Source organism: Physella acuta, unplaced genomic scaffold, assembly GCF_028476545.2.
Source record: "Physella acuta isolate Inbredline_101_S28 unplaced genomic scaffold, ASM2847654v3 ptg000078l, whole genome shotgun sequence".
NCBI classification, from domain to species: Eukaryota; Metazoa; Mollusca; class Gastropoda; family Physidae; genus Physella; species Physella acuta.
The window spans coordinates 886,305-902,756 of NW_026731598.1; the positions used below are offsets into that span (position 1 = coordinate 886,305).

At 31.0% G+C, this 16,452-nt stretch overlaps 2 protein-coding genes across 2 annotated transcripts; one reads left to right on the forward strand and one right to left on the reverse strand.

The window, feature by feature from the left end:
* Positions 1–52: 52 nt before the first annotated feature.
* On the reverse strand, positions 53–4,842 carry LOC131954377 (DENN domain-containing protein 10). The gene is made up of 8 exons (XM_059318013.1): positions 4,782–4,842; positions 2,204–2,403; positions 1,766–1,994; positions 1,544–1,661; positions 1,292–1,432; positions 841–908; positions 600–691; positions 53–477 (listed from the first exon to the last, which is right to left on the reverse strand). Exons 1-8 carry the CDS (start codon positions 4,819–4,821, stop codon positions 304–306), a joined length of 1,062 nt encoding a protein of 353 aa, XP_059173996.1. The 5' UTR covers positions 4,822–4,842; the 3' UTR covers positions 53–303.
* Positions 4,843–5,325: 483 nt separating this feature from the next.
* On the forward strand, positions 5,326–15,915 carry LOC131954312 (N-acetylgalactosaminyltransferase 7). Its single transcript, XM_059317901.1, has 13 exons — positions 5,326–5,374; positions 6,694–6,900; positions 7,107–7,269; positions 8,469–8,607; positions 9,351–9,517; positions 9,895–10,105; positions 10,249–10,422; positions 10,712–10,829; positions 11,042–11,164; positions 11,562–11,783; positions 12,326–12,427; positions 12,991–13,116; positions 13,596–15,915. Exons 2-13 carry the CDS (start codon positions 6,763–6,765, stop codon positions 13,737–13,739), a joined length of 1,827 nt encoding a protein of 608 aa, XP_059173884.1. The 5' UTR covers positions 5,326–5,374; positions 6,694–6,762; the 3' UTR covers positions 13,740–15,915.
* Positions 15,916–16,452: the final 537 nt, after the last annotated feature.

A 16,452-nucleotide genomic window follows, 5' to 3' on the forward strand; every position in this document is an offset into this window, starting at 1 on the left:
TATTAGTCTTTATTTGAAATTATTTTTGTTTTAGTACCACAACAAACCAGTTCTTATGTTTATAAGTTTAATTAAATTTTAAAAAATCCTTAAATCTTAAAAGACATAATAAAAATAATTTAATAACAAAAGTAGAATAATTTAATAATAAAACAGTAACATACATGGTAATGTTTAAAAACAGATTTGTAAAACATAATGTAAATGATCCTATTATCAAAAACATACATGGTAACAGGTTTTCAATGCTGTGAACATCTTCTAAATACCAAGAATACATTGTGAAAAACTTTGTTACATTAGTTACAATTTGACTAAACCTTCAGATGCAGCTAAACTAAACAAAAAGTTTTCTGTGGCTGGGGGCAACTTTCTTTCCTTGAGTGTCTCCAGCGTGAATGAAAGTTTTCCATCAACATCTTTAGTAGCCAGGGACTTGAGGTTGTTTAATAAATCACTCGTCTTTGATTCAATAGCCTAAAAAATGAATAAATTAATTATATCATTTATAGAGGCTTGCCAGATAAAAAGCAAAAATTATTGTTAATTTATTAGATACATTTATTTACTCGTGGCTTGTTCACAGTTATACAAGTTACCTTAATAACATCCATTTCTGAGTTGTCTTTCTCGGTTTTCTCAACCATCAACATGGCAATATCTTTATGTAATTTACCCATTGCCAAGGACTCTGAAAGAATAATGGTGTTAGAAGTTTCACTTTTGAGGAATTTCATTTTTAGTTTTATAGTTACTTTTCAAAACAAGTATTAGGTGGCTGAATTTAAATGCAGCAATTAATACCATACACATTAACATAAAGATTTTAAAAAGTGTTACCTTTGGCATGAGAGGCAACAATAATTTGACCATTGGGGGCATTCACGAATACATCATATAAATCTGTCCTGGTTCAATTGAATTTAGAGAAAATATGTTATTAGGAAAACATCAAACTTCAAAATTATGTGTATACTGCATCGGTGATGAGCTAGTTTCAATATTTATGTCCTCAAGTAAAATCTTTTTTGTTTATTCATTAGGCCACACATGATATTTCAAAATCTATTAAAAGAATGTTTTAATATGTCACAGATCGGTACCTTACTGAGTCAGAAAAAAAACCCCAGTCAACCACCAGAACCCATATACTATTGTCAAAGAAATAGATGCAAATAGACTAAATAAATATTTTTCCTGTGATTTTGATGCACATATATGCACTTTAATTCAAAGGAAAATTAATTTCCAAATAAGCCATAAATTTCAATTTCTATGAATTCATAGTTACCTGCCCTCAACTGCGGCTTCTGTGAAACCTGCTACATAGTGAGAATTTGATGTTAGATTCTCTATCTCAGCATCTGTCAGCTGCACATTCGGGTGTAAAATATTCCAGTTTTGTCTGTGCCAAGCAAAAGCAGGGATTGACCTGTAATACAATTTTTTTACCACACACATGAAATAGTGAATATCAAAAACTTGCAAATAAGTTATCATTAACAATGTATAAACATATATAAGGTGAACTCATAATACCTACCTTGTATAATCCAATAAATTGCCAATTGAATGAGGTGGGAAATAAACAACAATTTTTTTCTTCAACAGTACAGCTGTGTAAATCAATATGGTTTCTACTCCAAAAGTCTGTATGATTTCTGTAGCAAAATAATTTTTTATAGTGGAAACACACTTTAAAATCCCAATTAGTGCTGTTTTTACTGTACAAGAAAACTTAAAAAATGCAAGGGTGTTAACCAACCTTTGATACAACACTTGGCATAAGCTTGTTCTGGGCTAAAATTGTTGATTACAAATTTTCCATTCTCATCATTGTTGCATGAGCCATTGGTTACAACAGAGAGATACGACTCAAGTAAAGAAGCTGCACTCCCAGTCTTCTTGTACTGTCGACCAAAAATCTGGCAAAGTATGAGGTACTTCTCAGGGTTGAAGTCTCGACACAGCAGCACCACGGCAAATTTAACTACCTGACGAAAAAGAAATTTGCAGAACGAAATAAGCTAGTTTATTTTTTTCATTACATTATTAGTTAGTTAAATATACAACCCTTATTAGAGTGATTATAACAATTTTAAAATGTAAATTAAAACATGAATTTGCCAAATTAATCTGTTATTTTGGTTTAACTAATTTAATCATGGTACAATACAGTGATAGTTTGGGGGGAAATTTTTACCTGAGTTAAAGATGTTTCTTCACTGGAGACATCAATAATTTGAATATAATACCATTTCTGTTTCCATTGACCATACAAAAAATTGATTGGCAAGCCAGTATCATTGCTCAGACCAGATTTGGATACTAGAAATTCCCTTTGGTCCTGTGAAATAGATGGGTATGACCAGGTCCATAGAACATCATTGTTTCTGTCCTTCTCTTTAAAAGAAAAGAAAGAGTAGTAATTATTACATTTAATAAAGGATCAATAATAGTTTTAGTAAGTTTCCCTTTTGGACCTCACAATCCATAGGGCAGATGAAGTAGAGTTTATCTTGTTTCTTTACCATGTAATATGAAGGGATGGTGTGGTCACCACTATGCATAACAGCCTCAACTTTCCTTGATCTGAACTTCAGGATCTGAACTCTGAACTTACCATTTAGCAATCATGCACTCTAGCACCTGACCAAGGCACCATAATAGTTTAAATAAACAAAATAAATTAAATTTATTCACTTTAATGATAATGAAGCTATTTGTTGATATTTAACTTGTTTACTAATACAAATCAGGAAAGTTAAATTATAAGCATACATAAACACTAATAATAATTAAATATAATAAATATATAGGCCTTGATCTATGTACCATATAACATAATTAATAGCTATTAAACAAAAATTATACTGTTGACAAATTAGTACCAGACTTGATTTAGTTGCCCCCCTCCCCCAAGATATTAGGCCAAGCCCTATAATTAGGATATTTTTATAATAATGTTAGGATTATTAGGTTAGGTAAAGATTAATAAAATAGAATAACAGATATACTATAGTGAGTATAGAATAGGTCTCCTTGTAATACATGAGTCACTTGGACCAACAGTTAAGTAATTGTAATTAAACAATACTAGTAAGTATTGGTTGTAGTACTACTCAATAGTAAATTAGTAGTACTAGTATATAGGCCTAAGTAAAACATCAATTTGTTTGTAAGTTTCTACAGTAAGCTATGTAGTGGACGAGTGAAGGGGGATGTGATGGCCTCAGTTTCGTCCAGATCTCCAAGGTTAGTAGAGGTTAGGTCTATACTAGTTTTTAGCCACCGTACATAGTTTTACTAGCTTGTGTATTTTGTGTTTAGAATAGATTGTGTTAGGTGTAGATAGTGTAGATAGCATTAAATTCTTTTAGTTTCAACGAGCCTTTGTTTTCATTCAGTCTTGTTTTGTAACCTGTTTGTGGTTGTTTGTCTTATGTGTTGCGCTACGCATCGGATCATCCGAAAGGCGTGTCCGTGTGTTCACAACAGGCTACCAGTATCATCAATAGTTGTATGTAGATGATAAATTATTATAAATATTTAAAAAATATAAAATAATTAGTATTAATATTACTAATAATTATGCCTATAACCTGTCTTAAATATATTCAAATATAATGTTTTTTGGTTATCTATCATTTTAGGTGCGTAAAATCGACTGAGGCTAGTAATGCGAAAAAAAGGTGCTTCATTATTAAGGCTTTATTAGAAGTATATTGTGATATATTTGTGTCAAATATTATAGATAACTGAATAATAAACCCAAATCAATGGCTAAATATATTGATATAGGCCAGAAATTAACCATAAACAGCAGCGTTTGCTAGAAGATTTGCTATATAAACAGTGGTTATCTGTAAATTAGAGTGGTTTCCCCTGAATATAATTATAAAAAAAAACAACTTAAGATGGCTGCTAAAGTAAATGAGCTTGGTTGCATCTGATGAAAACATTTCTAGTCTTTATTAATTACTGAAAAGTTTTAATACAATTGTTTAAAAACATGTACATAAATGAAACTTTTAAACTTTTAAAACATAAATCCTCCTAAAAATGTGAAATAATTACTAAAATTTAATGAGTCACCTTTTTTTGACATTACTAGTCTCAGCCGATTTTACGTACCTAAATGTAAATGGATACAGGTACAGTGATAAAGATTAGGCCTACCATTTTTTTAAAAGTTTTGGTAAACCTATTTTATTTTTTTAAATATTAGATACTCTAGGATTGATTACCAAACAACAGGCCTAACAATAACAATTAACAATAGTACTTAACTTAACTATACTATATATAACTATATTAGTATTAGACGTATTATAGTATTAGTATTAGTTCACACTCACAGTAGTGTGACAGTAGATCTCTAGTTATAGTTAACCTTAAAATTTAAAAGGAAGTTAAAACTAGTGTTACTATTACTAATTAGTAACTAATGTCTAACATGACATACTTTAAACTAAATTTAAACATACTATAACTAATACTAAATACTTAGTAACTAAATAATAAGTTACTAACTTACTAAGTACTAGAATCTAAGTACTATACTAACTTACTTTTACTAACATAACATATTAAACATAACACTTGATAGTTGATAACACACATAAACAAGGACACGCCCACTTTTAGTCTAGCTTCAGGTAGCTGAAAAAAACCTTCGTTTAAGTAAAGTTTTTCACTACATTTAAAAAGCTGTTTTGTATCAAGTATATCCAATAAAATAAAACAATAAACTATGTCAACAACACGTAGACTGTATTTACCTATAATACCAGCACCACATAAATCACACAGAAAAGCCATTCATCGAATTTTGGTAAAACCAAATGCAGTCTTATCAGGTTATGTCCCAAAAACCCGCACATCACAAATAGAGCGAGTGTTGCTTTTCTACCCAATCAACAGAGCAATGCTATGCTAAAAAAATTTAATATATAGGCCCCTACATTTAATTCTTAATGTAAGCTTTTAAATATAAATATATAATTATTAATTTTCACATGGCCTTCTGTTTCGTTTTTATATTATAGGCCTATACTTTACTACTACTTTACTTTTACTAGTTTACTAGGCTTATGTCCAAATTTATTGAAAACTAGAGAAATATTCTGCATCTTCATTTCCATTTCCTAAATCAACGATAATTTGATTTAGAGTTTATAGATCTAGATAATTTAACCAAAGAAACTACTTATTTATTAGTCTATGCACATTTTAAATAACTACTTTGTTTAGAAGCAATTCCAAAAATTATGGCTGCTTTCAGGTTAGAAATACTGTTTTCTTGCAGTTAGACTGAAAATTACGTGTACACAATTATTTGGTGTTTTTCTTTAATCATTATTTAATTTGACTGGTAAAATTATGTTTTTAGTGTGATCTAGACCTATAGCAATAAAAATATAATGGTGCATATTTATTATTTATGCCTAGCATATGATAGATTATGCATGATGTTTAGTAGTGTAATAGTAGATCTAATAGGGCTGTTAAAAATGTGTTAAAAATAAAATAATGACTGTTTAAATTAATTTATTAAGTTTTTATTTTTTAATAATATTATTAAAAAAAAAAATATTAATTATTTATTATTTATAAATAATTATTAATTAATTACTTAATTAGCCCTAGATTTCTAGTTTCCACTAGATCTAGATCTAGTTCTAGGCCTAAATCGCCTAAATTTATGATTTTATCGTTGTATATTTTATAATTATATAAACTTTATAAACACAACCGAAAGTACACAAAAACGTTGGGAAATCACTGGGCCCATTTCTTTATTAATTTTTTATTACTTTATTACTATTACTATATGCAAGGCATGACACTATAAATTAACTTACATGAACTCACAATGACCCTAAGCTATGAATTATGCTGATAATTATAATTAAAGTCAATGTGAACTCACGGTGAACCCTTGACCATGTAGGGATTTTTCTCCTGCCGAACTGTAATGCTAATTCATAATATTTTTTACCTTTTCTAATTAAAACACATTCATAAAAAATTAGTAGATCTATAATTTCTATATCTATCATCTAATGATTCTAACCCTGGTGTTTTCCTAACATTTTTGTGTGTTTTGGTTGAGTTTATAATAAAATACGCTTAACCGGAGGTGAACGTTAAGCGGCGAATAAAATACGCTAAAATATAGTTTTACCGTATTATTATATTACTATTATTATATTAGGCCTAACTAAGTCACTAAAATCTAATAAAAAAATCATTAAAATGGAAATGGCTGATATCTCAAAAAAAAAGTGTCAGACTGTCAGTGTCAGATGTACTACTAGATTCTACTCTAGTAATGTAATGTAGTTAATTTAGAATAACATAGATCTACTAATTAACTAGAGTTGACCAGAATCCTTCCTTTTCCATTCAATGACATGGATAAAATTAATTAAAAACATGTATTTTTTTTTTTTTACAAAGCCACCGTAAAAATAATAAAAAGTACAAAATTGAAAATAATTCAGTGATAACCTGAAAAATTATTCTAATTCTTGAATCTAGAGTGAGGCCTACAGTTGTGAGTCAGAAGTTTACTAGTTTAGTACTCTCATACTGACTACTCAATACTATACATTATACAAGATTACAAGATATTTCTCAGTTTTGGGCTTGCCTGGTGTATATATTATATAGAAATGGCTTCTATTTCAGTATTTTCAGGAAAAAAAAACCATTTTAGAATGACGTTGTAATTCAAGTTTTTCATTGGAAAAATACATCATGCGTCTTCCTAGAGTTCGATTTGTTGTGAAGCTCGGAATATTTGTCATAATACTCCTGCTTCTAGGGCCCTACTTATTTCACTTGAAGCTAAGTGAAGATTCTGCTGATGAAGCTGAAGAATACAGAAAGTGGCAGGTAAATAACATTCTCTATATAAATAAATTTAAAGACTATTTATTAAATATTTATTATTTATGTAAGTCGAATTTTTATAAACCCCCCTCTCCCAATAATAAAACTTTGCCTTCTCTGCTGTAATTTGGTGTAACTAACTAAAAGTAACAAGACTTATATACTTCAAAATATAATGACCACAGCTTCATTTGTTGTCTTGTTTAAAGCAACGACATAAAGATGAACAGAAGAATAAACTGAATGATCTTGAAGACCTTCACTCTGAAGACACTCCAAAAATGATTGCACGTAAATCTGAGACTGCTGTACTAAAGAAAAATGTTTTTGGAAACTTTGAGCCACCTGACCTCCCCACAAAGGAAGGCCCAGGTTAGTGTCTTAACCCTTTGAGCCCTGGCCTCCCTGGCCTAATTTCTCCTATTTCCTGAGCTCCCAGGGCCAAACCAATTTTCACTTATCTGCTTCTAACTTTGCCTATAACTTTTGAACCATTTGAGATAATCAAGCAAAATTTGGTATCCACACTCAGGATTAAACAACAATGAAGCAAGATTCTGAAATTCTTTATTTTTTTTACAACGTTTGAACAGAACAATGTATATAAAACAAACGCATAATTATTGTTTTGATAGAACATAGAAGAAACCAATTTACATTTAGTAACTGTTTTGTTATTATTGATACCTTGCCATAATAGTTCATCGCCAGAAGTCCACTTTTGTGTGATAACTTTCAAAACAGTTATCACTGCTGGACCCGATGCAAAGAAAAACTTTGCATGTTTTGCACCAGTAAACTTTTTTTTTTCATTTCGGCAAGTTTTGTCCTTGGCACTACGTGCACCAGAACGTACTTGAACAGTTTCATTGTCACTGTCAATTTCAGTGTCACTGTGTTCAGTCTCAAATTCAACGTCACTATCATCACAATATAGACCAGGAATATTATCTTCATCAGAATCAATAAGTAGTTGTATTGCCTGAGATGCAGTCATTCTACTTCTTTTGTTGAAATTTCGGTCTTTCGCTTCATCTTTTGCACCAACTTTATGTGATGAAGTCGATGAAGCTTTTCGTTTCGACGGCAATTACTACGAAATATAAACACTTTCACTTTCACTTTTCCTAAAATTCAATTTTTAGAATCATAATCCCGCACTCAAAAGACATATGCGCAGTTTTAGTCAGTCTTCCGCTAATTATATTTAATTAGACGGTATACCGGCCGCTAGGAATCTGACGCTAGATCACCGGGCCGGAAAACCGGCTTTTCGGACATATATGCCTAATGTTGAAGCCGGTTTACCGGCCTGGCGGGCTCAAAGGGTTAATGACAAACATGGTTGTATGCAGTAATACAATATCCTTTTGCATGTTGGAATTAAGTACAGCTTTATAAATATATATTTAAATCAGTTTAGAGCACTAACAGTACAGATAGTTGGATTAAAACTAAATTAATTCCTTGCTTTTCTTTTATTTAAACACCTGGTTATTGTTACTATTTTGACACAATTATTTTCAGTCTGTTTTGAGGTTTCAATAATAGTTTATATTTTCTTTATGTAGGAGAAAATGGAAAGCCTGTTCATCTATCTTCGGAAGAGAAATATCAGGCAGAACAATCTGTTACAGAATTCGGCTTCAATATGGTAGCTAGTGATAAGGTAGCAATGGATCGATCTATTCCAGATACCAGGCCTGAAGAGTAATTTTTTTTCAATTTGTTTACAATTTTAAAAATATTCACAATATTACTTGAAGAATATGAGTAGTAGACTTTTAGAATAGATCAGCCACCTTTGATATACCTATTGGACTATAATAAGCATGCAAAGAACCTTTCTGCTATCTGAAAAATACGGCAAATGGAATATAGTACACCTGTTAATATGACATTGGTGTTGGGAGAGATTTTGTGGTTGCTCTATGTCCAGCTACCCAGAAATGTCTTGAGTTCAAACTCCCGGGCAGATAAGCTCTGTTAGCTGGGGACACCAACTTGTCTTAAATCCTAAATCAAACAGGAGTGGTGGCGCATAGGCAATAGGAATACCCTCTTTTCTTCTGTATCTTCTGTAACACAGCTGATACCAAGTTGTATGGGTAGAGGGGTAGACTCTTGTCAATTAGCTGTCAGGGCCAGGTGCCTTGATTTTCAATGTTTAACTCTCCACCAATCATCTGTCAGACTATGTAGCCATTAATTTAATATGCCCAGCTACTTTTACTTTCCCTGACTGAAGTCAGAGCTGTGTGGACACCTGGTACAAATCAAGGCATTCATGTTTGTATTTGGATACTTTAGTGTATCAAAAACTGAGCTCCACCTATGAGTTGAGAGATCAACTATGATAATTTATGATCAGAGTTTCTACACTAGTTTTTGGGATGATTTATGATATGTCACTGTAAGTTCATTCTGTTTTACTAAACATCTTAACTCTGTAGGTGTAAGCACTGGCACTATTCAACAAAACAGCCCAAAGCCAGTGTTGTTCTAGTGTTCCATAATGAAGGATTCTCCACTCTAGTGAGGACTATTCACAGTGTTGTTAGAACCTCACCAAGACAGTTTTTGGAGGAGGTTGTCTTAGTGGATGACTTTAGTACCAAAGGTGAATGTAGCTTTAGTGGATGACTTTAGTACCAAAGGTGAATGTAGCTTTAGTGGATGACTTTAGTACCAAAGGTGAATCTAGCTTCTCTCATTGATATTCAGTACTAAATACCAAGTTCTTTGTTTAGTACAATAGTAGCACAACATGGCACAAAGCTGCACATATATTTTAAAAAGAAAGAAATGTTAGAAGTACGATTTGGATTTGAACATTATTGAAATAGCTTCTAATGCTATTTAAATGATGATTTAGTTCAGAATTTACTTTAACAATTATAAAATTATTTTAATGTAGATTATAGGGCTATTATAAATAGAACTGAGAATCTCCTTTTAAGATCACTGCATCTGTTTTATTTTCATTCCACAAATTAGAACACTTGAAGAAAAAACTTGAGGATTATGTTGAAAAGGAGTTTAAAGGGCTGGTAAAAATATATCGCAATTCAAAGCGTGAGGGGCTTATAAGGACACGTACAAGAGGGGCTGAGGTTTCAACTGGGGATGTTGTTGTTTTCTTGGATGCCCATTGTGAATGTAACAAAAACTGGCTGGTACCTCTGTTGGACAGGATCCGTCAGAACAGGTGATATATTACGTAATTCCTTTATTATATTTACATTTTTAGCTTTATTTAATTGATTAAATTTGTAACTAAATTAATATTCCTTACAGTGAAATCTTTATTTAAATTAATTCAACCAATGGAATGCTTTATCCATCCTACAGGACTACATTGGCTGTGCCCATAGTGGATGGTATAGATTGGAATACAATGGAATATGCACCAGTTTATGGCAGAGTTCTTCATAGAGGAATATTTGAATGGGGATTTTTTTATAAAGAGACAGCAGTACCTGCAAAAGAGCTGATGAAAAGACAGTACAACAGTGAGCCTTACTGGTATGCATTCATTCAGATTGTTTTGCATAGATTCATCTGTATTTATAAATGTATAAGTATAATGTATTAATTTAACTGTAAACTTAAATTGTATTAGTTAATGTTAACTTTTAAAAACCTATGTCTGACTATCATTTATTCTCTCTAGTTGCTTTATCTCTGTAGTATCCTGTATTATTTTCTAAAATAAATCCTATCCGGACCATCCCAATTCATTTTTGTATAAATCATGCCACTACATGTTTGTATGAAGTAAAACCTGTATCATGTTTTTTTAAATTATTTTAAGGTCACCAACTCATGCTGGTGGACTTTTTGCTATTGATAGAAAATATTTTTTTGAACTCGGTGGATATGATCCTGGATTAAAAATCTGGGGTGGAGAAAATTACGAACTTTCCTTTAAAGTGAGTACTTTATTTGTTACTATGTGATTTCAGATGTAGGAAGGAATGTAATCTACAATATTTCAGATGTTTAGAAATTATTTTGAAAATATTAATAAATTGTTTGTATTGATCACAACATAACTTAAATGTCTAGTATAAAAATTTCACCATAAATGCCATCTTGACTAAAATATTGAGTATAAAAATGCCATTCAAAATGTCAACTTCAGATATGGCAGTGTGGGGGCAGTGTTGAATGGGTGCCCTGCTCACATGTGGGCCACATATACAGAAACCACATGCCTTATGGTCTAGGCAAGGATGTTGATCCATTTATGTCTCCTATTTATATTGTAAGTTTTCTTTTTTTATAATTTATAGTTATAGCTGTTTAGATTTGTCTAGAAAATTCAAGCAACAAGGGTTTAAAAATGTGCTAAATAACAGGGGAGAGAGTTAGGAATGGAAAATGTTTTCAGTATTTTGGAGGGATGTGTGTTGAAGTTAGTGTCATCATTATGTATATGGGAGTGTTGGAGGGCTTTTTTTTATAGGATGTGTGAGGATATGGGTGTAAAGATGGGTTTATTGTGTGATGTTATTTATAATGATCACCCTTTTATCACTAGGAATGCACAAAAAACATTTCTGATCCAAGTAGGAAAAAAATGAATGGTTTTTAATGGATTTGGTAATCTAAAATTTCATAATCAGTAGAATTGATAAATTGTATTTTGGTATACTAAACAGAATTACATGAGAGTGGTTGAAGTTTGGATGGAAGATGAATTCAAGGAGTATTTTTACACCCGTGAACCAAGTTTTAGAGGATATCCCTATGGTGATATATCCAAGCAGTTGGCTTTCAAGCAGGAACACAACTGTAAGAGCTTCAAGTGGTTCATGGATAACATTGCTTATGATGTGTATGACCAGTACCCCAAACCACCTCCCAATAAAGCTTGGGGAGAGGTGAGTTCTATTGTTTAGTTTTTATCTTTTTTACAGGAGAGGATAGTTCTAATGTTTACTTTGTTTGTGTATCATTCACAGCTGGGAAAACATTTTAAGAAACCATCTGTGTATTGTATTGATCTTGAGACAGCTTGAGTCAATATAACAGTTAATATATTTTCTATTGTCTTTTCATAACGTTATGTTAGTAATGTGTGTTGAATTATTGCATTCATGTATTTTGTAATGTTTTTAATTTAATCATTTAGGGAAGCGGATAAGTTTGTTTAATCCATGCAAGTCTCAATTATTTTTAAGTAATTCTAACCGTGTAATTAACATTAGTTGTTAATTTCATCTACATCTTACAATTAAAGTTTTAAAAAAAAACCTATGAATTAGTTTGTTTGTTCAGTATCTTAATCAGATTGAGCTTTAATTAAAATTTATTATTTTTTGATACCTATAATCTGACCAAAAAAAAGAACACATTCACCAAGTTTATCAGTTGGGAAAAATTTTGTATCTTATTATTTATGCCCCAAAAAATGTATGTCCAGATCCGAAAGAAAGGCACCAATGACTGCTGGGATGCTGGGTCCATGAATGTTGATTCCTCACACGTCAGTTTAAGTGTATGTCATGGAATAGGCCATTCACAGGTGGGTGCAATCTTCAATACTGGCGACGATTTTGTTTTCTAGCTCTTTAGTCATTTTATTTTACTTTTTAAAAAACTAGGGCATATTTGGCCCCGTAGGATAAGGGTTAAAAAAAATGTCTGATCTGTCAAAAAGTCACCTTCACTTGCATCAGGTACCCAATCAAATAACTGAGTTATAACCAGGGATAAACTCAACAGGTTACCAGTTATATACTCAGCTGTGCAATGCTATTTTGTTATTGTTGTTCATAAAAATAAAAAAGCTTTTTGTTTCTAGTTTTCTATGCCTCTAGGCAATAAAGAAAACCTCTAACAATACAATACTTTAATTCTATCTAGTACTTAAGGAGGGTTGCTTTTTTTAACTCTAAGACAGTGCCATTTTGAATATAACAAATTTCTCTCTAGAAATATTAAAATTATATGAGAATTATGGATCTAACCATAATATATCACATTTTAAAAAAATGGTTAGTATAATTGTGAAAAAAAATGTCTTGCCCATACTTTTTATAAAAATGATTTAGTTTTCAACAAAGCCTTTTTTTTTTTTTTTTGCAGATGTTTAGATTAAATGTAAAGGGACAAATCGGAATCGGTGAACGTTGCATCCTTGCCCAAAACTCTGGCAAACTTTTTCTGACCTACTGTAATACACAGCCCACTGGACCATGGGAATGGGATGAGGTTTGATCCAGTTACATTTTATATCTTAAAATTGTATGACGTGTTTCAGCTTTTTATACAACGGTCTCACAACTCTTGAAATAAGTTGATGAATTTCTTCTTAATCATAATGTTGGACTGGATTTCCTTCAACACAATTAAGTATTAAGTGCCAACATGTTATGCCCCATAGGTCCTGTCAATTGAGCCTACTTTTCTTTCTGGATTTGCTTCCATAGATTAGCTGTGTCCAACCAAGAACAAACTACAAAGCAGTAGTTGTTTGATTTAGGAGTTTTCTTTCCCAGCTAGGATGCTATCCCCAGCTATTGAGCTTTATCTGCCCGAGGTTTCAAACTCAGGACTTTATGGTTTAGCTTCATTGGACCAACCGTGCAGCTGACCACTAACGATGAATATTTTTTAATATTATGCTAATATTGATGACATTAATTTCACTAAACAAATGAGTTTTAAAAAGTCAACTTGTGTGTTTGCAGAAGACTGGAGTAATGCGCCACACAGAGCTAGACAAATGTGTGTCGGTGGATGAGAGCAACAATGTTTACCTTGACAAATGTTCTGGCAACCCAAGCTGGGACATTAAAGAAATTTACCCTTGGAAAAGATCTCGCCGACTCTAAAGCTGATGAAGCTTTGAATAAAATAATACACGTTTATATCCCTCCCATTCCAATGCATGACAATCTGTAATTTATAGTATAAGAAATACTTTATTGCAAGTTATTATTTTAAAATTACATATTTTTAACAGTCCATTTTTATAATAATAAATCTTAATAACTATTTTTTAATTAGAAAATTTAATAATTTTAAAGCATTATTTTCTGTTAAATTATTGATTAAAAATGATTTCATTACATTACATAAAGTTTTTAAACTTATGTTTGTTATTAAAAAAAATCAAAAATGCATATTTATAAGTATTGGTAGATAATAAAATTATTTTAGTATAACTGGAATATGTATGTGTTTCTCCTACATTATAAATTGTTTTTAAAAAGCAAATAGTTAAGTTAAAATAACTATCACAAGTTCAAAGATCACGCAATTTACAAATTATTTGTTTATTAAGATAATTTTTTTTCATACTTTTGTATCTGATTAAGAAGGGTCTATTTTTTTATCATTTAAAAAATACATGAATGTGTTCATTTTTTTTTACTTTAAGTATGCATATATTTCTGTGTTAAAATCAAATTACAAGACCATCAGAATTTAGTGGCAGCGTTTTATAAAATAAAATATGTTCACTTGAACATTTTCTTTAATTGACTGAGGAACATTTGACAGTATGAAACAAGACTTACATATCTGACCAGTCAATTTTCTGAATGAATAGCTTCAGCCTATGGGTCTCGTATTTTTTATGTGTACATAAAAAGGGATTGGAAATTTTGTTAGTGACCAAAGTCTTTAATTGATTTGTCATCAGAAATGTTCTTCACAAAGAAAAAAATAATTTGAGGTGCCATATTTTACTGTTTTCTTTTTTTTTTTTAGTAATTCTCTAAGTATATTTAGTTAAATATTTGCCTAATGCACAAATATTAAGCTTAAACATGAAATAGCATTGTACTAGTCCATTTACTTGTCTTCTATTTAATAATGTAAAACTCCAGAAAATTTTGATACAGACTTTTGTGATATTTATACCAAATCTAGTCCCTCTGCTTATGTTCTAGGTGACAGGCTGTTCTCTTATTTACAGGTGAAACAACAAATATAGTCAAAATGCTACACGTTTATTTTAACATTTGAAAAACAAATAAGCTGATAAAATTATACAATTTTTAATTAGAAATTCATGAATATTGTTTTAAAAGCAGACCAGTTTCTAATGTACACATTTGATTTTTAACATTATAAATTTGTTAAAAGTGCCTTCAGCATTAACAGAATGTTTTCTATGTGGTTGTGGATAATCAAAAGTCATTTACTTATGGGGAAAGGGAGCTAACCTTTCTCTGCCATAATCAATTACACCTTAAGTGTTCTGGTGTGGTTTATCATGTTCTTCATGGCTTGGCATTAAAGAAGCGTTTATATTTTATTTATTTTTATTTGTACTTGATTGTATTTGTATATGTGTTACTTTTAACAGATGTTGCCACAGTATTATCACATGTTACTGATATAATCTAGTTACCCAATATTGTCATTAATCTTGCATGTATCTTAGTTGTAGAAATCTTATGAGATTATTTTACTGAATACATGTGATACCAAAGAAGATTTCATATTCAAATTGAGGAAATATATTTTAAATAGTACTCTCCTGATATAGAAATTGTCCCCTTGGTAGGCTCCTACTAGTGTTTGCGGTATATCAGGGGAGCCAATCTTAACTACTTGCCATTGCCCCCCTACCCCCTGTCATTAATAAATACAACAGCAACAAAAAACAGCACTGTACAAGACAGAGAATTGCTAATATGTTCTAATAGCTTTTTTTGTAATAGACTGACTCACAATTGAATTTGTTCTGTCTAAAAAAATAATGTTGATTTGAAATAGTTTACTTCTGCTTAGCTAAGGTTATGGTTCTTTAAGTGCTTTGTTTAAAATGATCTATACTCTTGAGTAGTATCATGAGATTTTTTGCTTTTAGTGTTTAGATTTGATCTCTAAACTTGAAATTACCATTCCTTTATAACTTATTTAAATAGTTCTGTATACATTCATTAATTTGGTTATTTGTACATACATTTGGCCTGGAGATTGTTTTATGTTTATTTTTAAAAAGTAAGAAAGGCTGAAGTTTAAATCTTCTAGTTGATATTAAACGTATCACTATAACTTGGTAAATTTATTTTTACTTTTTTATTGCTATTTGTTGGTTTAATTAAATTGGTGTGATTGTATAGATAATTTAGACAATATCAATAGGTGTTGCAATCTTTAGTCTTTATACTTTATGCCGACTGGTTATGGTTTTCTGAAAAAATTAATAGAAAAAACATAAACAGCTTAAGTAATCCCTTTTATGTTTAAATCATGTAAAAATTATGGTTAAGATATACAACTCCCCATTGGTATTAAAATATGGACTTCCTCTGACCTCTATGAAATGTTTAATATTAATAATAGCCCATGCTGATGGGATGGTGTGGCTTTGCTAAAATTTTCTAGTTCGAATCTGGGTTCAAGTCAGTAGAACGTCCTTGAGTCCAACAGTTCTGATGAGTACCTAACTCATGTTAAGGAAAGCAAAGGCCGGCTGGTCATAGTGCTGACCACACTATCCCTTCACATGCCAAGGTCTCTGAAACAAACGAGCTCTACTTCATTTGCTCAACATACATATTATGGTAGGCCTAATTAGGAGAATGGTGT